The 27,440-nt window shown below is 41.3% G+C and overlaps 1 protein-coding gene across 1 annotated transcript in view; it reads right to left on the bottom strand.

Moving 5' to 3' along the window:
• Window positions 1-3,886: 3,886 nt before the first annotated feature.
• The window catches only part of gga1 (golgi-associated, gamma adaptin ear containing, ARF binding protein 1), a 58,280-nt gene continuing 34,726 nt past the window's right edge, over window positions 3,887-27,440 (bottom strand). The window contains exons 9-17 of the mRNA XM_048521155.2: window positions 26,327-26,408; window positions 25,506-25,613; window positions 23,384-23,539; window positions 22,245-22,318; window positions 20,358-20,578; window positions 19,200-19,534; window positions 17,761-17,930; window positions 11,267-11,377; window positions 3,887-9,958 (exon numbers count right to left, since the gene is read on the bottom strand). Of these exons, the coding sequence (XP_048377112.1) occupies window positions 9,848-9,958; window positions 11,267-11,377; window positions 17,761-17,930; window positions 19,200-19,534; window positions 20,358-20,578; window positions 22,245-22,318; window positions 23,384-23,539; window positions 25,506-25,613; window positions 26,327-26,408 (1,368 nt within the window). The 3' untranslated portion in view covers window positions 3,887-9,847. The remainder of the gene's footprint in view (window positions 9,959-11,266; window positions 11,378-17,760; window positions 17,931-19,199; window positions 19,535-20,357; window positions 20,579-22,244; window positions 22,319-23,383; window positions 23,540-25,505; window positions 25,614-26,326; window positions 26,409-27,440) is intronic.

Here is a 27,440-nt window from a genome sequence, read left to right as displayed (position 1 = left end):
TAGCTGAGAATCTGATTTGTGGAAAATGAACTTCAGCTATTCTGCTGTAAATAGACTAATAAATTTATATTTTGCAACAACAATCCTTCAAATGCAATTCTTTTGTTTCACCGTTTCTGACCTTTAGCAATTCTGCCAAATGTTCATGCAACCTCTGAAGCTGAAATTAACAACAAGCATAATGCTGGGACCACTATCCCAATCAACAGGAACCCTCTTGTTCCCACAAGCTGGCTGAATTCGAAAGCTCATGAACAAACGTGAAACCAGGAAGAAAAACAAATTGCAGGAAAATGGGAAAAGATCTGAATGGGATGAATTGGACAGATCATGCAAAAAAGGCATGTTGGAATAAATGAGTGTCTTGAATCTATGAGTAAAAGCTCATAGAGGGTATCTCACCTGCTATTGAAGTTGTTTAACCTCAACATATTGGCTGTATGAAATCAGCCAATCTTAGCAGGGGTGGTAAGTGTCCTAATCAAGTTATCCATCGAACAAACGTGTATATGGAGGTACAAGAGAACAGAATGACAGAGTGGGTTGAACGGTCTACTTCTGAACTGCAACCAATGTCTGTGTCAGCTTACTGAAAGTGGAGGCTCACGTGGCCCTGCTCCCCCATAGCATCACGGTTTTCTCACCTCAGATACTTTCACTCTTTTGACTTCATCTGCCTCCACCAAACTCTCAGGCAGAGCCCTTCAGATAATAGTTATGTGCTGTGTCTTCCCTCATATTAGTGTTGCTTTCCAGGATTATCTGCTGACACATTATCCACCCATAGTCACAAGATCCACAACTGCAGGACAGTCGACTTTCATCAATTAGAAAAGCGGGTGTTTGGTGAGATGAAGAGGGCTGTGAGCTGAGCAGGATCAGCTGCATAACACTGACAGTTGGATGTTACAGGGGGTAGCTCTAAAATTCTTGTGTCTGGATTCATGCTGCTTACTGTTAGGGCTATTGAAACTCCAAAGGCTGGAAACCAGCTCAAAGGCAAAGGAACCTTCTGCTGGGCTAAAGGAGTTATCCTCATACTTATCCCTTCTGCCTCGGATGATTACTAAAGAGGTTCAGCACATACACATGCATCTCATCCCTTGTCTTAACACCTAGGGAATGGCGGATCCAACATGTCAACTATCCTGATAAGGATGTACAATGTGATTATGCTGGACTTTTGAAGTAAGATGAGAATACAAATGTCTTGTTAAAATCCTGGGTGTGATGCAAAAACACATGGGAGCAGAATTAGACCATTTGGCCCAATGAGTGTGCTCTGCAATTTGATCATGGCTGATAGGTTTCTCAAACCCATTCTCTTGCCTTCTCCCTGGAAACTTTGATTCCCTTACGAATCAAGGACCTATCTATCTCTGATTTAAATACAATTAATGATTTGGCTTCTGCAGCAATGACTTCCACAGATTAATCATCTTCCAGCTGAAGAAATTCCTCATCTCATTTCAAAATTATCATGCCTTCACTCTGAACCTGTTCCCTTTGGACCTAGTCTCTCCAACTAGTGGAAATATCTTCTCTATGTCCATTTTATCCAGGCCTGTCAGTTTCAATCAAAATTCCGCTCCTCACCACCCCCCCAGCCCTGATCCTTCTAAATGCCATTGTGTACACACCCAAAGTCCTCAACTGCTCCTCTTACAACAGGTCCTTCAATCTTTGCATTATCTTTGTGAATGCCCTCTGGATCCTGTCCAAGGCTAGCACATCCTACCTTAGATATGGGGCCCAAAACTGCTCAACATTCCAAATGCAGTCTGAACACAGCTTTGTGTTACGGAGGTTATACATCTCTGCTGTTGCATTTTAGCCCTCTTGAAATGAATGCTAACATTTCATTTGCCTTCCTAACTGCCAACTGAACTTTCATGTTAACCTTAGGAATCCAAGTTCAACAACACTTAAGTCCCTTGGTGCATCAGATTTCTGAAGCCTTGCCCAGCTTAGAAAAATATCTACACCATTGTTATTCCTATCAAAGTGCATAGCCTCACATTTTCTTACATTATATTCACTCTGCCACTTTGCTCACTTCCCCAGCCTATTCCAGGTCCTACCTATGTGAGATAGAAAACATCCACATTGTGATCCTAAGTTAAAGAAAAATAATTAGGCCCATGTTGTATTCAATGAGCGCAGAGAGAGAGAGAGGGAGCGCGAGAGAGAGAGAGGGAGCGAGAGAGAGAGAGAGAGAGGGAGCGAGAGAGAGAGAGGGAGGGAGCGAGAGAGAGAGGGAGGGAGCGAGAGCGACGCACATGAGAGGTGAGAAAGATGTCGGACATAGCTAGGAAGGGTCTGAAATACACTACCCGAAAGTGTGGGGAAGAAATGTTAATTGATGCATTGAAGAGGACATCGGATAATTACTGAAATCTAAACAACAGGCAATGTTTAGAAAACTTGTGGTGACTGGGCTTTAAAGGGAAACTGCTCAGGGAGCTGCTGCAGAAGAGCCTCTTACTGCACGGTAACAATTCTGTGATTCTGTTCAGTCCCTTCAGGTCAGGATGAGCTCTTTCTTGTGCACCTGCCTAGTAGTCTGCTTCATTCAGCTGGCCATGTTAAAAGCACAATCATATGTAGTATGCTATCTAATCTCCAGGGGATTTCCCAGGATGTTGCCAGGAATGGAGGGTTTGAGGCTGGATAGACTGGGACTTCTTTCACTGCAGCATAGGAGATAGAGGTAGCCTTAGAGAGGTTTAAAATCATGAAGCATATAGATAAAGTGAATGGCGGGTATCTTTTCCGTGGGTGTATGATTTTAAGACAAGGCGACATTTTTTTAAGGTGAGAGAAGAAAGATTTATAAAAGAAGTATGTGGCAATTTTAGTTTAAAACAGTGACTCATGTGGAATGAGCTCCCAGAGGAAGTGGTGGATGTGGGTACAGTTGCAATGTTTAAAAGACATTTGGATAAATACACGAATAAGAAATGTTTGGAGGGACATGGGCCAAGCACAGGCAGGTGGGGCTAGTTTAGTTCGGGAACATGGTCGGCATGGATCGGTTGGACCAAAGGTCTGTTTCTCTGCTGTATGGCTATGACTGTAATAAATGCACCAGACTTCAGAAGAAAACAAACAAGCAAAAGCCCACATGGAGCAAAATGTTCCAATACATTCCAAGAACTCTCGCCCTTCTGAGACCTCACTGGGGGCACAGGCTGGGGTCTCATCTCAGCATCACTGTGCAAGTGACAATGTAAAAGTCAGAAAAGCAAAATTTCTGTTGACATACTATATTCATCCCAGCAATGGGTAACAGGGTTGAAGGTTTTCAACTTTTATTTGCTGGTAGAGTTTGTAAAGGCACTGAACAGTGACATATTTTTCAGTCAATATGTCCCTTTGATCAATATTTCCCCACACATTATTACAGTGCACGTTAGCTGACTTGGCCAAATTACGCTGAACTGCAAAACAGAACATTTTGAACAGACAGCGTAAGGACCGTGCTGCAATGAGGGCCACAGAAGTAAATTGGACATAATCCAGGCGTCATCTCATGAACGATAATGCTGTTGCAACTATTTTGCACACTGAAGGCTGGTAATCACGCACCAGACACAATAGAGACTAAAGTACCTGCGTTGCCGATGGATCAAATAGGGAACAATGTTTCATTAATTCCCTTCTCTTTCACTATTGCATTAGTGTTGGAAAAGAAACTGTAAAGTTCCTTCTATTCTGCCTCAACAAATAAAAGGGTACAACAGGGTTATCCACTATACATTTGCTTTTCATCTGCAGAATCTAGGTTCAAGTCCAGCTCTGACAAATGGGTGCAAGTCACTTCTGTTGTTTAGTGTAAAAACTGTAAAAATATTCTCTTGAAATCGGATAGAAAAACAAATGAGAGAGACCTTGAATGATTTATTGGAAAAAATATACACAAAAGAAAAGGAGGCCTAGTGTACATCACGTGACTCTCAAAATCCCAGGAAAAGAAAACTTTAATCCCCATAAATAAATCTTTGTTCTAATGTACATAATTCCAAAAGACCATATAAATATATACAGAAGTCAGTTCTACAGATCCCAAGCAGGGAAGACAAAGGGTATTTTATTGGAACAAATAGATAAGTAGTGTTAGAATAAAAGGAAACAACACCTCTGTGCTCAGATTAAACACATTTCCACTTTCTGAGGCAGATCAATCACAACCTGGGCAAGGACTCCAGTTGGAACGGATAGACCGCACCTGACTGTAGGAATGACAATCTCACTTGGCAATGTACCACACAGGTGATACTCTCACTGCTGGCATTTGTTATAGACTCTCTCAGGAGGCTATACATGTCTCTATACTTTGAGAGTCTCGAAAGCTGCTCTTGCAGGCAAGCGGTCAAACTACCTTTCAGGAAATTATTTCAGCTTACACAAGCCTTAAAGTACTGGAGATTCACTGAAAGTTGTATTAACGAAGGGTGACACACCTACAATAGCATCACTGTGCAATTGACAATAGTCAGCCTGAGGCAAATTTCTGTTGACATATTGTATTCATTCTGGCAAAGGGTAACAGGGTTGAAGATTTGATTTTTATTTTCTAGTGGGGTCTGAAAAGTCATTGAACAGTGACACATTTTCCGGTCACCAAGTCTATTTGATTAATACTTCCTCGCACATCATTACAGCACACCTGAGCTGACTTGACCCAGTGAAACAAACCAGTGAAGGGCACACACATTTCAAATGGACAAATGTAATGAGGGTCCTTGAATCAAATTAACAATAGCAACAGAAGAAAACAGAAAACTGAACACAATCCAGGAGACATTTTATCAGCAACAATGCTGCTGCTGCCATTTCACACTGCGAAGGTGATAACTTGTTAATGGTCTAGAAATTAGGTTGTATCAAATGAATACCTAAGGATTCAAGATGACAACCAACATCCCTACACTCACCCCATGTTAGAATTTTCCATGCACACCCTTTTGGTTAGATTCCCCTGGAGCAAGCCAGAGTGTATGACCCAAGCAGATATCAGGCCCTTTGCATATACAAATCAGGTGCCAAAATGACATTGATCTCATGACCAGTTTCTTCAGGCGTGTAGCAGGGCTCCATTGGAGAGGCAAGATTTAACTCACTATACGTATCTACTGGGGAGCTCTCATTAAATCTCAGGCCACCACGTCCAGTCCTGGTCTCCCTTGCTGCCATCAAGCTTGCTGATGTTCGCAGACCCTCCTCCTCAGCTGTACTAACGTCAGCCGATTTGCCTTGGTCCTACTACCAAGCTCAGCCATTGCATGCAATTCAGATACGGCCAGTTTCCAGGTCTCAATAAAAGACTTGCCAGAAGGCAGTGTCTTGGTGAAACTCACTGCCCATCAACAGTACTCTTTGTACTGAGGACAAACTGTCCAACCTCAGCCTCTCCACAGGTGGGCAGGTACCAAAGAAGATCGTCCTTTCAGAAATGGGACGTTACAATGGCTTTTAATGAGCTGCATGCAGCTCACATCAGAGCTCATAGTGGTTTTTCCATTCCAGTCAGGAATCTGAAATTCAGTGTGATCTGTGGTGCTCTCGAAGCTCCCACTCTGGGCAGTATTAAAAGTGGGTAATCAAACACTGCTGCAGATTAATTCTCAAACACTTCTGAACAATTAATTATCAGTTATTCTTAGATAGTGTTATCTTGCTGTGCATATTACTGTGACCACCTTTCAAATGAAAAAAATCTGATTATGAGCATCTGAGATCAGCCCGAGGGGCTATGTAAATGCAAGCATTTCTGATTCATAAAATAACTTGCCCTTTTATTCAAATTAAAATTGTGGAGTTGCCTCTGATGAGAGGTCAACAGTCACATTACTGGCAAATTTTGGAACATCAGGTTCCATTTTGGGTACTCTCAATCTGTTTGCAAAGACCACCAAATGTCAGTTTAACACTGTGTGTACTGACCATACCCTGGCAATTGAGAATATCCAAGTGCAAGTGTTACAATTTCACACGTGATTCTTGTGGCTGTTTAATTTCTGGTTGTCATTAAATCTGCCCTACACTATAAACAGAGCAATTGCAGTAATTTTAAGAATGGGTACAATTATACAAAGGAAATAGCTCAATAAAAATACAACTGGGGGAGGATTAAAAAATGCTTGATCCGAATGTTGTACAGAAGCACTTTCACCTTTGCTCTCTTCTTCCCACCTATTTCTATTTTGTCTCTTGGAAATTTCCAAGAGTCACACAATAAAACTGCAAGCTTGTACCACATGCTATGTAAACTCCACTCCTAATCACTGCAATTTAGTACTTCAGCTACTGAAGAAAATGTAATCACAAACATATTTCAACTCAGCCTAAATTTGACTCAATGTCTGAAACACCTACACGTGTTAATCTTTGGGGAAACTGAACTACCTACACTACCTGTTTGCGCAAAGCTGTTTGTATTGTTTGAAAATAAAACTGGAACTTTGCCTACAAGAACAATGTAATCTTTCTCCAAAGCACCTTGCAAACCCTTTGGTTCAAACATTGCAGACTTCAGCCAAATTCTCTTTATCTACAGTTTTAATTTCAGACAAGACCACATTAAGATTTCCATTTTCCCCACTCTTCAGGTTAGTTACTTCTTTAGCTATTTATCTTCAACTCACTAATCTTTCTGTTCATTCCTTGACAGTTTTCAGCCAAAGTTTGTCCATGTGCTTTTTTAAAGAAATATTTACTACACATCTTCCCCTTCCTTTTCTGATCTTGTTAATATGCTCGTCAAGCTCTGACTTAACAGGTTTACACATGGCTCTGGTATTTGGAAGCTTCACCTGCATTTTTCTCCTTTCTGGAGCTGACTGAACTGTTGTGTGCATCCAACATTTTCAGATTTCCCGCATCCATAGCATTTCACTTTTCCTCCATCTATCTCACAAATACTTAGTGTTGTTTAAGAATCAAAGCCAAAAAGCTCCCCTTCCCACTGGCCTGCTGAAGAGGCAATCTCATGATTGTTGGACTACAGGGTGACAAGCTCTGAAGGCTGCACTGGACTTTAAAATCATTACTCATCGTCATTCTGAACTTTTGTTCAATTCACTTAGAGATAAAATTCTGCAGTTCCTTCAAGAAATTGACAGATTGGATTGAATCCAATATGACAGGTTGCAGAAGGCATTTAGAAACTGCACAGTCTACAGTCTACAGACAAATTAGTCTAATTTCACTCAGAGATGTAATCAAAAGAGAAAAACATAATTAGTTTTGTGACAGCAATGCTCAAATTATATGGGGAAGGTGAAGTTAAAGGGCCTTGTAACTTTATTGGATTATCATCTAACTCCTGATCATCTAAAGTCACATTTGGCAACGTTACAGCTAGAAGTAATTTAATTGAAAAGTACTTGCTTGCATGTAATTAAAAAAATTACACAATTTCAGGCTGCAGTGAAGTCCTTTTCAACTCATGAAATATTTTTAAAATGACAATGCAATAATGCAGGCAAATGAGGCATTCAATTTGTACACAAGGTCCCTACAAGCTACAAGGAACTAAAACACCCAGAAAATGTGCCCTAAGTCATGTTGGTTGAGGGTTTAAAAACATTATTAAAAAACAAAAGCACTGATAAATTTGATTCAAACAATTAAATAAGTTGTAATTAAAAGTTAACGTAAATCTGTACATTCATTAAATTTACAACCTAGTGCATTAAACAAACATTTCCCCAAAAAAAGCTTCATGATAGTCAATGGATAAACCAAAATATTATAGTATGGAATTCACCAGCCTCCAGCTTCACAGGAAGACAATGACTAGAATTAGAATTAAAAGCCCTTACCATCATAATCTTCTACTAGATTGTTTCAAAGCCTTACTGTTTAACAATATTTATTGTCGTTAGGTCATTCAGCAACTGACTACAATTACTGTCACCAGCATCAAATTTTAGGGGTTATTTCTAAAGATTTCTAATCTGTATTTCAGCATGATGTACAATCACTTACTGAGCAGAAGCTGTTAATGTTTTAGACTTTCCACCTCTTCCTGCCCCATTTGTTTACACTCTCCTTTCCACTACCAGCTCCTTCTCACTAGAGTTTTGGAGGAAATAGAAAGCAATTCACTTCTACTTTTGTGTTTTACGGTTCTACATAGAAATGTCAAATTATACACCATAGCGTCTGAAACCTTCAGGTTAATGGCTGACACTTGAATGAAATCAATATATTTGTGCAGACACACAAACATGACAACTATAAAGTGCATCCTCTGATAAGTCAACACAGGGCTTTTGGTCTTATGGCCACTACACACACAATCCCATCAAACTGTTTAGAGGGGCTGCATGAGCTAATTTCAGTAACTTGTAAACTGAAGGGACTCAATGATTGCAGAATTCAATTGGAGACTAGCAGTCTAAAGTAGTTGCCCTCCCCTGGATTACATTATCATTTGGGCTGCTTTTAATCTGGGTGTGTTGAAGACCTAAGAATTATGCCAGCAGAACATTTGCACTGTGTATCTTTGAAAGATAAATGGAGCCATATAGTTTCAAAAAAAAGGCAGTGGGGATGAGCTTTGGGCAATGGTTTCTACCAACGTGTACATTTTACAGTCAGAATCATCAGTTTTTCCTGAATGTTCCTCCTGCACTCTGTGCCAAAGTCTGTTTGGGTCATTCTAAAAGCACACAGAACCAACTGTGTGCGCTTAGTGAGTCAGGCAGGAGGTGAACTACCTGTTTACAACTGAAGGACAGGGTCATTTGAACTCGTGGTGACAGAAAACCCCATCGATATTCCCAGTCCTCATTCAATACAAAAAGGAGAATCTCCAATGTCACAATGAACTTGTCTACCCAGGCCAGGAAGCAAGATCAAAATCCATGTTAGATTGCTGGTTGAATCTACGATGATCTACTCTCCTGGGGAACACCATTGAGAGACACTGTGCTACCATGTCTGAACTTCGTGGGTTGTAAGCTCAAGTGTGGCATGCTGACACTCCAAATTGCGCAAATCAAACAATCCAACCGTTGTCACCTGGGGCCAATCATGGTTCTGTTATTTCAGGATGACAAAGAACAAAAGCTCAATCTATATTACATTTGTAAAAGTACTTGCCTTTAACAAAAAGGGCTGATTAGTGCCAAATGACTTGCTGCCACAACCGAGGCTCCGCACTCTAGTACAGAGTCCAAATGGTCAACCTTTATAAACGAACCAGAGGAGTATTTGACAAGAGTATTGCAGTTAAGCCCAACGACCCAGAGAGGCGCTTCTGAGGAGGACCCACCTGCTAGAACTTGGGATTGGAATTGCGGTCTGATTTCAGTTTTGCTAGCACAGAGTCACTGCAGTGGTGTCACTCTCCTAACCGATAGTGGTCAATTTAGCACAGAGCAGAAATCGAACATTCTGGTCCTTCTTATATTAGTTGCATGCTAGTACCGTCAACTGAAAAATCTACAGTGATCCAATTTGGGAACACCGGAATAAGTCGTTAAACATGTACCTCGGAAAAAAGAGACTTTGAAGCCAGGCAGAATAACAATTTTTTTGAATAATTTTATCACACACTGACATCAGGTGTAACACCACCGTACACACAGAGAGGGAACTATTTTGACATGGTCAGCTAACAGGTCGGAATAACAGCATCCTGCCCAATAGCAGGACAGAGGTCTCGATCCAGACCCATATGGTGTACCACTAGATCTGCCTTAGAAATCAGAAATCAACTGTTTCAGGATTCAATTTTAGTTATCGCAGCCCCTGTCATTCACCTTATCAGAAAACTGTTGGAGGTCTCACAACAACAGAGCAGCAGTATTGTGTAGTGTCTCTGTTTGTGTCCCAGTTAGAGCTTTCCCCACGACTCTGGAGACGGGAATTGGTCCACGTCTCCCATCTCATTGAAGGTTTGCTCTCCCAATGTAAATGTGAGCTTGTACCGTAACCGGACTTTCTCCTGCAAAGAGAGTGATGCTGCATTTCAGTCTTTCGCTTATTAAACGTACAAACAAGAACATTTTCCTAAAGAAACAAATTCTCTCTTAACAATGGGCGGTGCAATATCATGAGCCCTATTAAAAAGAAAAATTTTAAAAAACCCTATCTCCATCTCATGGAGTGGAGTATAAAACATCTTGAGCCAGAACGGGACTGCTCTTGGGTTCCTGTAATTTTCCATGTGTAGGTCTCACCTTTGTTTCTATGGCAAGCCATTAAAAAAGGGCCAGGAACATCAACACAGGGCCTGAAGGTTCAGAGAAAGGAGGACCTTGTATTCTTTTATTTGCCTTGTTCACTGACTGAGGCATCTGAGCAGTTTGTCTTCCTGCTACATCGAATTTGCAGTAAGCAACAGGCCATTGAATCTAACTGGTTTGTGTTAGTGTCTAAGATCCATAGGAACTTTCTCCAAGTTTATCTGCATGTTCTATCACTACCTTCCCTTTAACTTATTCATCTAGGCGTCCTTTAAGTACGCCTATTTTAATAATTCCAAAAACAGCAAATTCCACATGCTAACCACTCTCTTAATAAATTAGTTGCACCTCAATTTCCTATTGGATTTATTCATTGTGGTCTGCCCCAGGACATGTCCTCTGTTCATTTTCCACACTTTGAGGCCTTAAGCATTACTCCATCTGTTCTCTCAAGAGAACCCATTTTCAACTTCAAAAGGCATTAGAACTCTAGGAAGAAAATGCACTAGGACCTTTTCTATTGCCTTCCTCATGGGCTCGTCTCTGAACACGTCCTCTACAAAAAGGGTCTGCTGTCTATGAGCAACAATTGTCCCTAAGCATTCTATTCCTTCTGCTGCTATCACCACAAAGTTGGTGGCTTTGCCATTGTGTGTGGTTCATAATCTTGAGCATGGGAGACACTCCTAAGCTTAGAGACACAGTCTCAAATAGGCGGGAATGATCATCCCAAGGTTTCAAATGACTCTTTCTCCTGACGATTCATTTGTAACTTTCTTATAATAAATGGTCCCTATTACTGAGCTCCTTCCATAAGGCATCAGAAAATACTTCCTTGAACTGAGCAAGAGATGACGTACATGCACATCAAGACTGATCATACAATGCTGTTCTGTACAATAACAGTGAACATGAGTAACCATTTAGCCAAAGTAAAAACATTGCTGACTGCTTTGTATGAGCAGTGATGACACAAAGTTAGAGGGTATAAGTTGTTACTCTGCCAGAACTATTTGGCCCAACTATTAGTGTGTTAACACGTGCACAGTAATGAAAAGAACACTCACCTTCTGTGGATTTGCTAGCAGTAGGACTTGTGTAATTGCAGAAGGCTGAATTATGGGATTAAATGCTGGCAGCTCAGTGCCAGAGGGAGGCTGCAGCTTCACCTTCATGACCTGCAAAATAAGGCAATCAAAGATTTACACAAGCAGTTGATCAGCTAGAGAGTGAGCGACAGTGGGCATGAGCAGGCAAGAACACAGGTGAGCGACAGCACACAAGCGGATAAGAGACAGAAACAAACAATTTCTGCTGGTAGGAGAGCCTAGTGGAATGGGACATAACACAACCTGAAGCTTGGCTGTTTTAGGAGTGATGTCAGGAAACACGTTTCTTCACAAAAAGGGCAGTGGAAATTCGCAACATTCTCCTTCAAAATGAGGCCAGGGAATTAAAGTTTTCAAAACCAGACTGACAGATTTTCGTCATCAAGTATATTAACGAACATAATTCTATCGACTGGTATTGTTATAAAGATAACAGGTATACTCTTAAGCACAGCAATTTATAAAGCAACCCAACACTTATTTTCTAAAAAGGCTTTACATTGCTCCTGCTCTCCAAACCGGTCAGTCAGTGACCCTATTCCTAAAGGCCCCTCTGACTTCAGAAGAAGAAAATGAAACTGAAGAAAGCTTACACTCTGCTGTCCCAAGGCAGCTGATCCCAGGACTTTGAAGGCAATCTTTAGGGCGGTGGTGACTGCAACGCCCTACCAGGAACTTTTTGGAAACTAATGACTTTAGGGGATAGGAACATGGTGCATTGAAGAGATAATCAGTCGTGACCTATTAGAGTGGGGCAGACTCAATGGCCTGATTGGCCTAGCTCCTGCATCTACGCTTTTCACAGCAAGAAAAATGAAGCCCATACATTGAAGATAAGAAATGGCTCACCAGGCCCCAAAAAAAGGAAAGAAATTCAAAGATCTCATGCAATTGAAACCGTATCAATCACTATGGTCTTAATATCTATTGGTTTTTAATATTCCTTTTTGTTTTAAAGAAAAAGAAACTCTTTGCACGTCCACAAAGATTCCAGATTAGTAGTACTGATATTGAAGACTTCCAAGTATATCCTAGTGGCACTGAGGTCAGTAATCATATTATTACAAAACAGAAAAGCTGGAAACAAACTGCATACGGCAATTTCATGCAGCAGTTCAAGATTGTTTACACATAAAATCAGAGATGGGTTGCAGCACAGAACATAAAGAACTAGGAGCAGGAGTAGGCAATCCAGCCTCTTGACCCTGCTCTGCCATTTAATATGACTGTGGCTGATCTCAACAAGACCTCAACACCACTTTCCTGCCCACTCCCACTCCCCATAACTGTTCATACAGTAATAACTATGAATCTCCCTCTTTCCTCCTTAAATTTACTCAGAGTCCTAGCATGTGCCTCACTCTAGGGTTGTGGCTTCCACAACTTCATCACCCTTTGCAAGAAGTAATTCCTCTTCATCTGTGTTAAATGTGCTAGACCTTGATCTTAAACCATGACCTCTCATTTTAGATTGCCCAACAAGGAGGAACATCTGCTCCATATTTACTTTGTCAATCCCCTGTAATATTTTACATACCTCAATTGGATTTCCTCTCATCCTTCTAAACTCTAGACAGTACAGGCCTAAACTGCTCAATCTCTATTCATAGGACAAACCCCACCTCTCTGGAATCCACCTAGTGAACCTCCTTCAAACTGCTTCCAAGGCATCTACATCTTTCTTCAGGTAAAGGAACCAAAACAGGCACAATACTCCTAGTGCAGCCTCACTAATGCCTTGTACAGTTGCAGCAATGCTGCTATAGTTTTTTACTCTATTCCTTTAGCAATGAATTTCAAAAATCCATTTGCCTACAGCATCTACATACCAGTTTTCTGCAATTCAGCACAGTAAGAGGCTAGTCAACCTGTTACACAAGCACCAGCTATCCAATGAGATTTATGACTTAGTGTAATTAATTCTCTTGCTTTTCCCCCTATAACACTGAACATTACTTGAATGAAAACAATAATCTAACGCCCTCTTGAATGCCTCAATTAAACCTGCCTCCAGCATACTTCCAAAAAACCTCATTTGAAAAAGTTACCTTTCACAACACATTAGCCAAGTCTACAAATCATTTTAAATGTGTATTCTTGTTCTTGTTCATTGAGAGGAACAGTTTATCCCTCTCCAATGTATTCACATCTTTCCTACGAAGTGGCAACCAGAACTTCACACAATGCTGTGGCTAAGAGTTATCACCTATCTTATACAAGCTTGCTCTTATACTCCATGCCTCTCAGGCCTCTATTAATAAAGTCCAATAAATTTTGTGCGGCGGCAATGGCTCAGTGGTATTATCGCTGGAACATTAATCCAAAGACCCAGGTAATGTTCTGGGGACCTGAGTTCGAATCCCATTATGGCAGCTGGTGGAATTTGAATTTGATAAATATCTGAAATTAGGAGTCTAATGACCATGAATCCATTGCCGATTGTCAGGAAAACCCATCTGGCTTATTAATGTCGTCTAGGGAAGGAAAATGCTGGCCTACCTGTGACTCCAGACCCACAGCAATGTGGTTGACTCTTAACTGCCCTCTGGGCAATTAGGGAGAGGCAATAAATGCTGGCTTAGCCAGCGATGCCCTCATCCTGAGAGCAAGTAAAGAAAAAAAAGTCCAGAACATGCCTCTCTCCACCAGCTGCTATCTTCAATGATCAATGCACATATGAACTACAGCCCTTAAGTATTTATTCCCTTGTTCTATATTTTTTCCCCCACATTCTTCCTACCAAAATTCATAACCTCATCTCTCCACATTGAACTACCTCTCTATTGCCGACTCTGCCAACTTGACTACGTTCTTTTTGAGCTCTGCACTGTCCTCCTCAGTTTACAAGGTTTCCAACTTTGATATAACTCTCAAACTTTAAGACTGCCTTCTGCTCACCAAGATCTAGATGAGTAACAAAAACAAGGGTAGTAATACTTAGATAATACAAAATGGAGCTGGAGGAACACAGCAGGCCAGGCAGCATCAGAGGAGCAGGAAAGCTGACGTTTCGGGTCAGGTCCCTTCTTCAAGTTCTGAAGAAGGGTCCCGACCCGATCAGCTTTCCTGCTCCTCTGATGCTGCCTGGCCTGCTGTGTTCCTCCAGCTCCACATTGTGTTACCCTGACTCCAGCAGGTGCAGTTCTTGTTATGGTGACAATACTTAACTCAGCAGAAGTCTACTACAAAACCCTCCTCCAGCCTGGAAAATACTATCGACCATTAGTTTCCTGTAACTCAGCCTACTTGGTATCCATGTTGATTCTGTCCCTTTTATTTCATGAGCTACAATTTATCTCAAGTCTGTTCTGTGCCATAGTACCGAGTACCTTTTGAAGTCCATATACACCCTTCAGCAGCATTACACTCACTGTCCCTTTCTCTTTAAAAATAACATCAGCAGATTAACCAAACATTATTTTCTCATTTAGAAATTCATGCCGGGTCTTCAAGTCAACCCAGTTATTTTCCAAGTGATGACTAATTCTATTCTGACTAATTGTTTTTAGAAGCTTCCCCATCTCCTAAACTAATCCTGACTGGCCTGTACTTATCGGGATTATTTTCACAACTTGTTTTTGTACAAGGGCATAACATCTGCAGGTCTCCAGTCTTTTATCACCTGTCTTGAGGTTACTGTGGACAAAGATTACAGTCAATGCCCCTGTAATTTCCAATCTCACTTCCTTTAATACATCTTGTCTGGGTGCCTTGTCAACACTAAACACCTACAGTCTACCCAATACTTCTTATAATTTTGAACCCTTCTAATGATCAAGTTTCGTCCTCTCTCACCATGGCCTAGGTAACAGCTAATTTCTTTGTAAAGACAGATGCAAAAGTATTAATTCCAACATTTCAGTAATGTCTCTTGCCCTTGGTCTTATACAATGCAATTGCAGCCTTTTATGTTCTCTAGCCAAACCAATTCTTTGAACCCTCAGACACTTTTCTCCAGGACTGCAATACTCTCCTTAACCAATACCACCACCCCTTCTTTTTTTCCATTTTTTTTGTAAACAGCTGCCCCCAGAAATATTCAGCATTCAGCCCCCTGCCCTTCCTTGAGCCAGGTCTCTTACTCACCACAATATTGCATCAAATTTCCATGTGGCAAGCTGTGTCTGTAACTCCCCAATCTGATTTACTGGACTTCACGCATTCACAGTAACCTGGGTTGAGCTTCATACTTCCTTCCTTACTCCATCTTCATCTAATGATGTTCCATTCAAAAAACAAATGTTATCTGCTTCTCCAAATATTTTGTGCACTCCGGTATTCGTCTCTAATATTCCCTCTCGGTTCAGGCCGCTATTGAGCTAAAGTCACAGAATTCCTACAGTGTGGAAGCAAGCCATTTGGCCTATTGAGTCTACATTGATCATCCAAAGGGCATCCCACCCAAATCCACCACCCCAAACCTATCCTTTCCTATCCGTGCATTTCCCATGGCTAACCCACCTAACCTACACACCCCGGACACTACGGGCAATTTAGCACGGTTAATCCACCTAACCTGCGTATCTTTGGACATCTGGAGGAAACTGGAGCACCCGGAGGAAACTCACACAGACACAAGGAGAATGTGCAAACTCCGCACAGACAGTCAGCCGAGGGTAGAATTGAACTCAGGCACTTAGCGCTGTGGGACAGCAGTACTAAACACTGAGACACTGTGCTTCCCAACAGCAGTGTCTGACAGTCAAGATGCATGCTCAGATTCTTGATCTACAATGAAGTGTCCATTGATTGTTCGAAATGATCGAATTAGACCCACAGGGTAAAAGGAAGGGTCAGGATGAATTACAGGTGACAGTGTAATCAAGGTTAATGCTTGCAAACAAGGAAGTTCTCTGGTGAAACTGGTAGTGTCTTTGCCTTTGAACCTGAAGCACCTGGTTGAAACTCTCTTTCGGATTTAACGATCATGGGAGGTGCATTCACAGTGCGGCCAAACAAGTTGATTATTGATTTGTAAATCCTTCTAATACAGTGGTAAGAACAGGAGGGTCTCCTGGTCGCTATACTCAATAAGAGCTGCAACCCTCAACCTCTAGCCTCTGGACTGAGGCCAATGAACCATTCTTGGGTAAAGAAAACAACCCATCAAAATAGACTGAAGTGTGTGTGTGGTCTGCTTCCTGCATTTCTAAATTGATTAAGAATGAACTAAAACAAGTTTATTATTGGCAGCTGCAGCCAGTGACCGTACAAAAGTACTCGTGCACTTTTTTAAAAAAGATCCAGCAATTTCTACGACAGCTTTGAAATAAAGGCCTGGTTTTACACAGATCCACCACTGCTGGCCTTGAAAGTCATGATTGTGTGTTTTTTTTCTCCTGCTGTCATGTCTTCTACCTCACTAAGGCAGGATGACCTGCCTCTAGCTGCTGATGGTCAAAGGGCTCCAATTTACTCAGACACATGGGATGCTCAGTATCTGTGCTGCAGATGGTAAATTATCAACGGAAGCAGAAAGCTGGAAGGCACTCCCATTTTTTCTGGTAGGGAAAAGATTCTGACCAAACAGCTGTATGCTTTTAGGGGACGCACTGACATAGAGGTAATATCACTTAAGTATTAATGCACAGCCCCATACTAATAATCTGGGAACAACTTTAGGTACTGCAAAACAGAAACTCAGCAGGTCTGGTAGCATTTGTGGAGAAAGAAACAGAGTTACATGTTTCAAGCCCAATATGTCTCCCCAAAGAGTCACATTTGACTCCAAAAACATCAACTGCAGTTCCCTCTCCACTAATGCCGCTCGACCTGCTCAGTTTCTCCAGTGCATTTTGTTTTTGATGTCCTAGGAATACTGGTTCAAATCCTACCACAGCAGCTGGTGGAAATTCAATTCAATCGACAAATCCAGAATTCCTCTCGGAAATGTGGACCATGAAATGTTGCCCTCTGAAATGGCCAAGCAAGCCATTCAGCTCAAGGACAATTAAGGAGGACAACCAATGCTTGCCGTGCCAGCAATACCCTCATCCCACGAAAGAGTAATAAAAAGTGAAAGTGAGCTACATAATCAGAGGCATCCCAAATTCAGTTCCTGATGTATGCTGCCAGCTGAAGTGGCAGAAACAGTATTACATTTAAGTCTTAGAGGCCCTGGGCTGAAGAGCAAGGGAAAATATGAGCATGCATCCCACTTCTGATCACTGTTTAAAGAAGCCCGATGGAAAATGAGGACTGTGCAAATATGACTTATGATGGCCATTCACAGTACAGTAGCAAATTTCAAGATGTTGGATGAGGCACAAAGCATTTGTGAGAGTATTAGCAAACTAGTGCCAAGGAATACGTGCCTGACACAGAGTTGGTGCAATCAGGGGAGACGTATTTGCATCTTTTTTTAAAAAAATTCAATATTGCAAAATGACACAACTTGCACAAGGAATTTGGCAAGGAGCTAATATAAAGAAGGACCCTGGGGTCCACTGTACCTTAGGAACAGCAGCTTGAAATCTTATATTTTTCACTGGTTGTGGTGCCGTACTGATCATGGAAGTAACAACAACCAGAACATCTGGCTGTCCTGGTGGAGGGTCCTTCGCAAAATGAAACAGAACTCGAAAACTATTCTTATCATATACAGTGACTGGCAGGATGCTACCTGTGTGGCAGAAAGGGAGAAGAAAGTCAAGTGAAATTTATTGATCATTAAATGCTGCAGCAGTAATTTCACACACCTGCCATTCTCCGTTCAGTGAGCAACTCAGTAACGCCATGCACTTACCATCTATCCATCCCTGCCATCTAATCCAGCACCAAACACATGTGGGTCAGGGACTGGTTCCCTCCCTTCATCTTGTGCCATCATGCAGGGGGAGAAATGGCCTAATGGAATTATTGCTGGACTGCTATTCCAGAGACCAAGGCTCGAATCCCACCACAGCAGATGGTGGAATTTGAATTCAGTGAACAAGGAAAAATAAAAATCTGGAATTAAGAGTCTAATGATGACCACAAATCTAATGTCGACTGCCGGAGAAAAACATTCTGGATCACTAATGTCCTTTGGGGGAGGAAGCTGCCATCCTTACCCGGTTGGGCCAACAAGTGACTCCAGACCCACAATTTGGTTGGCTCTGGCCTATAAGGGATCAGCAATAAATGCTGGCCTACAGTGAATGAATTGAAAGAACGACATGTGAATGAGGGAGATCCAATGAAGGCTGGTGCATGAGGTTGTCTGCCAATGGTGGAAGCTAGATGTCGGCTCTACTACTATCTCAGTGTGGTATAAAAGCCTAATCCTCACAGTCAAAAAAGGGACTAGGTGGCTGGGAAACCTACTAGCATCGAGAGAACTGAACTCCTGAGTGAGGTCTTCCCCCATCCCACCACCAAGACATACACAAACAACAAAGCAGCCTTCAGAGCGCTTCACCTTTGTGGTACTTAATACAAAATGCAGTTACGCCAGTTCATGAAATTACCACCAAAAAAGTCTTTGTGAATTGGACACTCCCAACCCAAGACATTTCATAATCCCAGAATCATACAACACCGGTGGTTTTCAGGCTTCTGCATTAGCATTGGCTCTTCAAAAGAGCTATTTAATTGATGCACTTCCCCCTGCCACATTGCCCTGATCAATGTTCCATTTCAAGTATAATCTTGAAAGTTGTTGCTGAATTGGTTTCCACAACTTTTTGGGCACTGCATTCCAGAATACAGCTTGAATGTAAAAAACAAAGTTGTGCCCTCCCTCTACCAATTATTTTAAACCCATGTCCACTGCGAATTGACACTCCCACCAGTGGGAGGAGTTTGGTCAGAATTCCCTTTTCGCTTCTCTACCATAAAAAGGAGAAAAACTGCAGCCTCCCCATCTAGGTGAAGAACAAGAGAAACACATCACATACAAATTAATACTCACTTGGTTTAATTGATTCTAGAGGTACTAAAACATTAGTGAGGGAAATTTCCTGCTGAGGCATGGGCGAGGTTTTGAGGCCTCCTTGTGCATTGTGCTGCATCCCAGGCTGCCCTATGCAAGGTGCAGTAGAAGCTGTGGGAACAGTAGAGCTGCCTGCAAACACAGCAGGCTGATCACGTTGCAGGGCAAGGCCTGAAGAAACAGCTGTGCTTAAAACTGGCGAGATGCTCTTGCTTGAAGCAGGATAAAGTGGCGATGTGCCCAAGGCAACTGCAGTGCTAGCATTCAATTTGTTCTGGAGATCTCGAAGGGTTTGCCTTTGCTGTGGAACTGACCTATCGATAAAGCAATGTATAACAGAAAGAAAATGTTATAGCTGGATACTGTGGCCTTTTGCCTACCTCAGATCAAAACACTTGTTTTATAATCATTCAACTTTAAGGAGGGTGGAACATTAAGTTAAAAATTTTCAACTTGCACCCATCAGGACTGACACTCAAGAAACCAAAAAGAATGCCAGTTGGATTTGCAGCGAGTTTCATTTGCATGCCCTAGGAGCTACACACATTCACGCAGAGGGTTCTACTTTGTGAGGACAAAGAGTTTGTATATACTTTCTACCATTTTTTTTAAGCAAAGAAGTGTTATGGTGACAACAAATTCTTGCTGCATTCTGCACGTGAATGCCCTGACCAATCTGCTGACAGGCCTGATCTGAGATTAATCCATAAATGGCTCCTGCTGCATCCCCATGCCAACCCTCAATTATCACCCTCTTCTCAGATTCTATAAATTTGTGTTCCCCGCAAAGTTTGGTTTCTTGCATCCCAGTCCTGATAACTACGAAGCAAAAAAACTTCAACTTTCTTCTCTTTCCAGTAACATTTAAATTAATGCTACCAAGTTTACAGTTAACCTCACGCTGCTTTGTGTCGTCTTCGAACTGTGAGAACTTTGTTCTACTAAAAGTTGTAATCTTTTAAGTTTTGTTTTGAAAGTTTGTATACCGTATGACTGTGCTTAATCCCAGAATAGAACCACTGGCAACTCAGTACCATAACTAATGGCTCTGGGCCAGAGGTGGGAACAATCGGACGAGTTACAGTGCCAACGTCGGCTCAAAATGCTGTTTTAATTCCATTGCCCTCAGTCGCTTACCACTTGACCTGTTGAGATCCTGGAGGCAATGACTGCTGAAGGAGGGTTTTCCCCAACATATCCAAGTCATCCAAGGCTTTGTTCCCAGAGGTTGCAGGCACACAGGCAGGGGCAGGATTTTGCTGGCCAGCTGTCAAAGCTGCTGGCTTCAACAACTCAGAAGGCAATGTGCTGGATTCTGCTGAGGTTATGGGGCCACTCAGCTCTTCAGAATCAGAGGACTAGTGGGGGAGGAGTGGGAATAAATAAAACATTTGATTTTATCATGGAAAATGAGTACGTCTTTTATATATTACAAAAACAAAAAATATAGGAAGTACTGACAAAGGTTCAAAAACAATTCACAATAATTATCCTAGAATTGAGAGGTTAGCACCATCAGGCAAGGTTAGAAAGGCTGGGGCACATTTCTTTAGGAGAGGGAAGAGAAGACAGAGAGGAGACTACTCAAAGTCTTGAAATTTACGATGGAGTTTATGAGAAGAGATGGTGAGGAGATGCTGTCACTTGTGGCCAAGTCCAAAGCTAGAGGCATTAACTGGAACTCAGATAAACTTCCCTTATCCAGAAAGCAGAACTTGGAGCAACTGAGATAACTTACACAGACACCTAAGGGGGAAGCTGGATTAAGTAAGTGAGGGAGGTAGATGTAAAGGGTCATGCTGATAGAGTAAAATTAAGCACATCGAGGCAGGACTTGTGTGATGTATAAACATCAGCATAGATGAGACCTGCCATAAATTCAAAGTAATTTATGTACTTCACAGCAAAATCTGCTGTACAGCATGCATGCCAAAAATCATTATCTTATTAATCTTTTTTTTTAAAACCACTAACTGTTAAAGTTTAAGCCAAAGTAAATTTGGTTTGGCAACTGAAACTACAATTTTTAAATATATAAATATTGAAAAGAACCTTCCTAAAAATAATTACCTATTTTCTTTATTTTCAAGTTTAATGAAGAACAGAAGTGCACATTCAGGGAGGGATGTCTGTTCTTCTTTCCATGCTTCAGGCAGACAAAGCACATGCTCCTGTTTGTTTTATGACCAGGTTTCTTGGAACAGATCACCAGAGGCTGTAGCTTGAGGGATACCCCTCCACATCATGCATGGCTGACCAGGAGACTTCCACACTCCACCTGCCCACTGGAGGGCATATTGGAAGGATTAACATGTTGATGCCCAGCCAAATGGCTCTGTATTAAATGCATCTCCCATGGTGGTCAAGGTCTGGAGGTGAACTTCAACATGAGGGCTCTGGCTGAAACAGGGGGATGCTAACCACTGTGTCATTAGGTCTCCTGTAACGAAGATTAATCATTCCTAATACTCTGAAAGTTAACCTTCTTGTAATGCATTGAACTTGGGGAGCAGGAACCTTTTGTACAGTAGTGAAGACAGATTTTTCCAACACAAGTTTACTTTTCAGTAATCGGTTTACAGATTTAGGCTTATCACGGTAGATAATTACTTGTTTCCATTCAGCGAATAAACATTATTCAGAACCATCATTCTGAAAGGTTATTTTCCTTTACCTTCAGAAGGCAAGTTGCTTCCACTTGTTTCTTTAGTTGAAGGGTCAATGACGAGAGGGCACAATTTTAAGGTGAAGGCCGAAAGGGAATTTGAGGAAAATTTATTTCACCAAGGTGGCAGGAGCCTGGAATGCTCTGGGAGGGCAATACAGGTGGGAAGACTCAAGTTTTGTAAAGTGCAAAATTCAGCACTCGAAATGTCACAATAGCCAGTGGTAGCCTTTCTTGGTGCACACTGGGCCAAAGAGCCTCTTCTTTACTGTATGACGACGACTCCATAAAATGTTTTCATGGTAAGTTCAATGTTACATCAAAGACGATATCAAGATCCATATCTTGTACTTTGTTACCTGAAATGTATTCCAGTTACTTGATTCAGCAGACTGTGATGAAGGTGCTGCATTAGGACCTAGATCATTCAGCCCTACAAATGTGAATGAGAGGAGAGAATTATAGCAGAAGATTCTAACATAGCAATACATTTCAGGGATGAGATGTTCCCTGCAGGTTTATTGTCTATATCTGCCTCCATGGCAACTGTAAACTGTTTCAGCCAAAAGACCAAGCAGAGACAGTTTTCAGCTGAGGTCTTATTAACCAGTTTCTAAATTGACAAATCCACAAATGGTAAGTTCCTTCAAATGTCCTACTAATTTTCAGCAACCAGCTCACCACCAGACTTGGAAAATAACCAAACTTTCACAACTAGGACAAATGAAAGTTTGAAAAGGAAAGATACTCTAGTAGCTCAAAGCCATGGACTTTTTGAAAGGGAGCTGAGCAGCTGGAACTACTGAACTTGAACATCCAACTATTTCACTAAAGTTCAAACTTTCTTACAACAATGCAGTAGTGATTGAACACTAATGCATGGCATCTTGGGCAATGTAAACTCTCTAGAATCAAGCCAAACCCATACACCACACCAGTAAAAAAAGCAATTTGCATTTACATAGCACGATTAGCTGTAAAAGACATTCCAAAAGTGCATAACTAAATAAAATCTGAACACCATATACAAGACAAGGTACTGAAAGTTTAGGGTCGAGGCAGCTAAGAACATGATCACCAATGGTAGAACAGTTAAAATTACGAGGTGGTAGATCATAGGCCAGAATTGGAGAAAAAGCTCACATACTGTAGACTATAAGTGGTTACAGGTTGGGAAGGGGAGCAAAACCATGCAGGATTTGGAAAAGTTCTCACGTATTAATTTTGAGCCAGGAGTCCATTTAATACAGCAAGCAGGAGGGATGGCTGGTGAACGAAACTTGAAACAAGTTAGATAGGGGCAGCTGAGTTTTACATGAGCTTAGATTTAAGGTGGAACAGATCACGAGACCAAAGGAATAGTCAAGTCTGGAAGTGACAATAGCATGGAGAAGGCTTTCAGCAGCAGATATGTTGAAACTACAATTAGTAGAAATTTACGCTAACAAGGGATATTAAATGTCACATTTGGAGAGAAGCATGCAAGAATAATTCTCACCTAATGACATGAGTTCATCGTCTAGTAACGATACAGAGCTGCTTAGATCCTGTGCCAGATCAGGATTCCAGGTCCGACTGGCAGGGACAGCAGGGTAGGAAGGAGTGTTTGAGCCAGTGTCCAACCCCGTCAGATCTAGTAGAGCAGAATTGCTGGCTAAATAATGAAAAAAAAAGGTAACAGTATATTAAATCACAAGCATGTAAATCTTTTTGGATCTTCAGAGCTATATTTAAAAAGAAAAAAATCCTCCACTATGAAGACAATTTAGTTAAATTTATTTGAGAAACAAAATAAATTATTCTTCCCTCATTCCTATGCATAGCTTTTGTTTTGGCATTGAAGGATGAATAAGCTCCAAACAGACAAGATGTTTCAGTTGTGCGGTATGGTCACTGGGAACTACTGAGCAATGGCTGGAGATTAGGCTACTCAATAATGTGCCTCTGCTCCCTCCTTTTGGCTGAATACTTTTTCAAGCATAATGGTGTACTGACTGAGCAGTCAATAGATTAATCCACAGTTGTCAATTCTTGATGTTAATGAATTGGTAACAGACTAACTCTAGATTGTCCACATACTGTACTTGCCAAATACAGGAAAACCCAACCACTGTATGCTGTAAGCTGCACTCAAAGATTACAAATTAAATGCTACAATTTGATGGCACTAGATAAATGCAATTAATCATTCAGGATTGGTTAAACTCAGACTTAAAGTTCTTCTATTCTAACCAAATATGCAGCTTGATTGAAATCTCTAAAAATTGATTCAACTATACCAGTGAAACACCAGCATTTCTAAACCAACCATTAATAAAGAGTCCAGACAGAGTGGCGTTATGCAGAAATGTGGGCAATTTGGACATCAAACCTCAAGCTCCCAAGAATTGAGCCAAGGCTGTCCAAATTTATTTTCTCATTTGCAGTTTCCCTCAGTCTTGCACACTCCTCAGTTTCTGTCTATCAGATTAGGTAGAGTCTTAACTCAGTTGTTTGGAGGCAAGGTGGATTCTCCTCAACATCACTGAGTGCAGGAAATGAGCAGATATGAAGTCATGTTGCTACCATCCAAAAGCATCAATGATGATTCAGTTGGCTGTGCTCTGACCTCTAGCCCAGAAGTTGGGTGCTCAAGTCCCAAACTCATGTTTAGTCTCACAAAAAGAGGTTTTTAAGTTTGTGAACGTGTAAGGAACAGCTGCATCACTTTTCAGACGCGATATCAGCTCTCATTACAGAGAGACAACTTTCTGGCAAGTTTTAGCCTGAATATCACCATACCTTCGTGGAGATTGAGAAGGCACAGCTTTCACAGTGACTGCAGCCAGGACAGGGATTGAAACCATGCTGCTGATGTCACATACCATCCATCCAACCAACTGACCCAAGGAGAAATTATTCCACTCATTCAGATGTGCTGTAAAAGAATCCTTGGGAAAGAGGAAAAAATTTCTTCCAGCATAATGGCATTATCGCTTCACTATTAATCGAGAGACTCTGGTAATGATCCGGGGACCCGGGTTCGAATCCCATCATGGCAGGTGGTGGAATTTGGACCCAATTAAAAATTTGGAATTAACAGACCAAAGATACCCATGTAATGAGTGTTGATTGTCAGGAAAAAAAAATCCACCTGATTCACTAATGTACTTCAGAGAAGAAAATCTGCCATACTCATCTGGTCTGGACTACATATGACACCAGACCCACAGGAGTGTGACTTCTTTCTGGGCAATTAGGGATGGACAATGAATACTGGCCTAGCCAGTGATGCCCATATCCTGTGTATGAGTATTAAAAAAAGTTTTCTCAGACAAAGATACGGAGAACAAATTATTTGGCTTTCATGTTGTTGCTGCTTGTGAGATATTTCTGACTCAGGACGGCCACCAAGTAACTGCACAATAATTAAAATACCCTCATGAGTTTGTCCAGGGAAGATGTGCTTTGAGAAGAGACAAAGTACTTCATAAATGCAAGTAATATTGCAGGCTGCACACTACAAGCTGATAAAGATGAGATAACACACACGCAGTTGAATGTGATACTGTCTGATAACTTTGGGAGGTTTGCATCTGGCACTACATGTCAAAGGAAATGTACAAAATAACATTACATACCTTTAATGTTTGGCAAGTCAGTCACCCCATTAACTTCTTCCCCTTTCACTACCTTCTTATATAAGTTAATGACCTGTGTTAAGTTATCATTTGCTTGAAGAATTTCAGCTGAGGCAAAAATAAAACAAAGTTGGAAATGAGCTTGTAAACTAAAAGGTTTACGTTTTAAACACAACCTATTCACTTACAGCATCTGCTGTTCCTTAACTTCCTGCAGTTCATACCTCCTGAGGGGTCACAGGGGCATCCAGCATCTACTCAAGTCTAGAAACCTAGCAGGTATGGAAGACCAAGTCCATAAAATAAGATGACTTAAAGGAGAAAATGCCAGAAATACAAAAGGAGATTGCCGTTGGAAACAGTTTCTAAAATAATGCTGGCCATTTGAACAGCTTCATGCACAATCCAGCAGTTTATTTTCTTTAACTTATGAATGACATTTGCTGTACTCTGTCCACATATGACATGCACTTTGTTTGCATAATACCATATAAAGCTAATAGGTCCTTATAATGGCCTGTTTCTCCACAGCCACAAAGTCTAAACTGAACAAAGTTGGTTAGTTAGAAGACAATTTTCTTGCGCTCTCTTTACAAAAAAAAGTTACATGTACGTAAACACAGAAAAGAATTTTCACCTACATACAGCCAGTTCATTTCTCCCATATGCATCACATCTGCATGGTGTAACAGTTCATGGTAGCAGAATAGTTATGGCTGTTTCATATAGCTGGCCATTTTGTGAACTAGAAGTAACAGAATTAATTATTCAGTAATGCACATGGTAAATAAAATTTAAACTGGTTTACTCAATTAATTTACCCAGTGCCTCATCATTATCTTCAGTGTCACTGGCCAGTCTGAATAGTGTGGGCCTCATCTTCTCACATCGTTGGTACAATTCCTGCAGCAAACACGTATAGAAAAGACTAACTTAATTAAGGAAAATGAACAAACATTCTCCAAGTATTGCAGGGCACTTCAGGTTAAAAGCAATTAGAAGCATGTGGAGTCAGGGTGAGATACGGTCTAACACATATGGGAGCTGCCATGCCCAAGATATCCCTGTTGTAGTCTAGGCAGATGGGATGGCAAACTCCTCTTGCCATCAGTAATCCTAAACTGATGAAGGGCTCGGGGAGCACGAAAGTAAAATAAACTCTGGAATATTTTTCCCCACTTCAATATTCTTCAACTTAGCTACTTGTGCACAATACTTTGGAGATTCAGGTCTAATGCTTATACCCAAGATCCTCTCATAAGGACCCTGCCTGGGATTTCCCAACATGAGCTCCCCACTGGCTAAAGCATTTTACTTTGCTGGTAAAGCATTATACACTTCAACACAGAGCAATGATACAAACTAAAGTCTATTGTGTATTGTGTATTTTTGTGCTCGCTAGAGGAAGAGAACATCACTTCCACTTCTGTCACCCATCACTCTCAGCCTCCAATTTACTGTAGTGTGTGTGAAGTTGTTATAATTCTACCCCAACAACAACTGGGAACCTCCTTGCACTATATATCACGTGGTACCTCCCAAAGGGACTCTCCAACTATTTAATAAGCCATGCAAGGATGTCCCTAAAGTATAAAGTTACAGCGCCTGGCCAGTACCATTGTTTGGGTCATCGGCTCAGGACTGGAGGGGAATAAGCAGAGGGGAGGGGTTCAGTCATCATGGTCCACGTGGGTACCAGCCATACAGAGAGAACAAGGAAAAAAAAAGAGAGCATGCATTATAAATATGAAGGGTTTGGTTCCAAATTAACAAGCAGAACCTCAAAACAGTAATAATCTCAAATGGGGTCAAATGAGAGAAGCTAGATGGGGCTTGCAGGGCACTGGAACCAGTTCTGGGAAAAGGTGGAAAATGTACAGCTGGGACAATCTGCCAATGTACAGTGTTTGAGACTAGTAGAACACTGGCTCCATG

The sequence above is a fragment of the Stegostoma tigrinum genome, chromosome 38 (genome assembly GCF_030684315.1).
Source record: "Stegostoma tigrinum isolate sSteTig4 chromosome 38, sSteTig4.hap1, whole genome shotgun sequence".
Lineage (NCBI taxonomy): Eukaryota > Metazoa > Chordata > Chondrichthyes > Orectolobiformes > Stegostomatidae > Stegostoma > Stegostoma tigrinum.
This window is presented reverse-complemented; position numbering and strand designations above follow the sequence as displayed.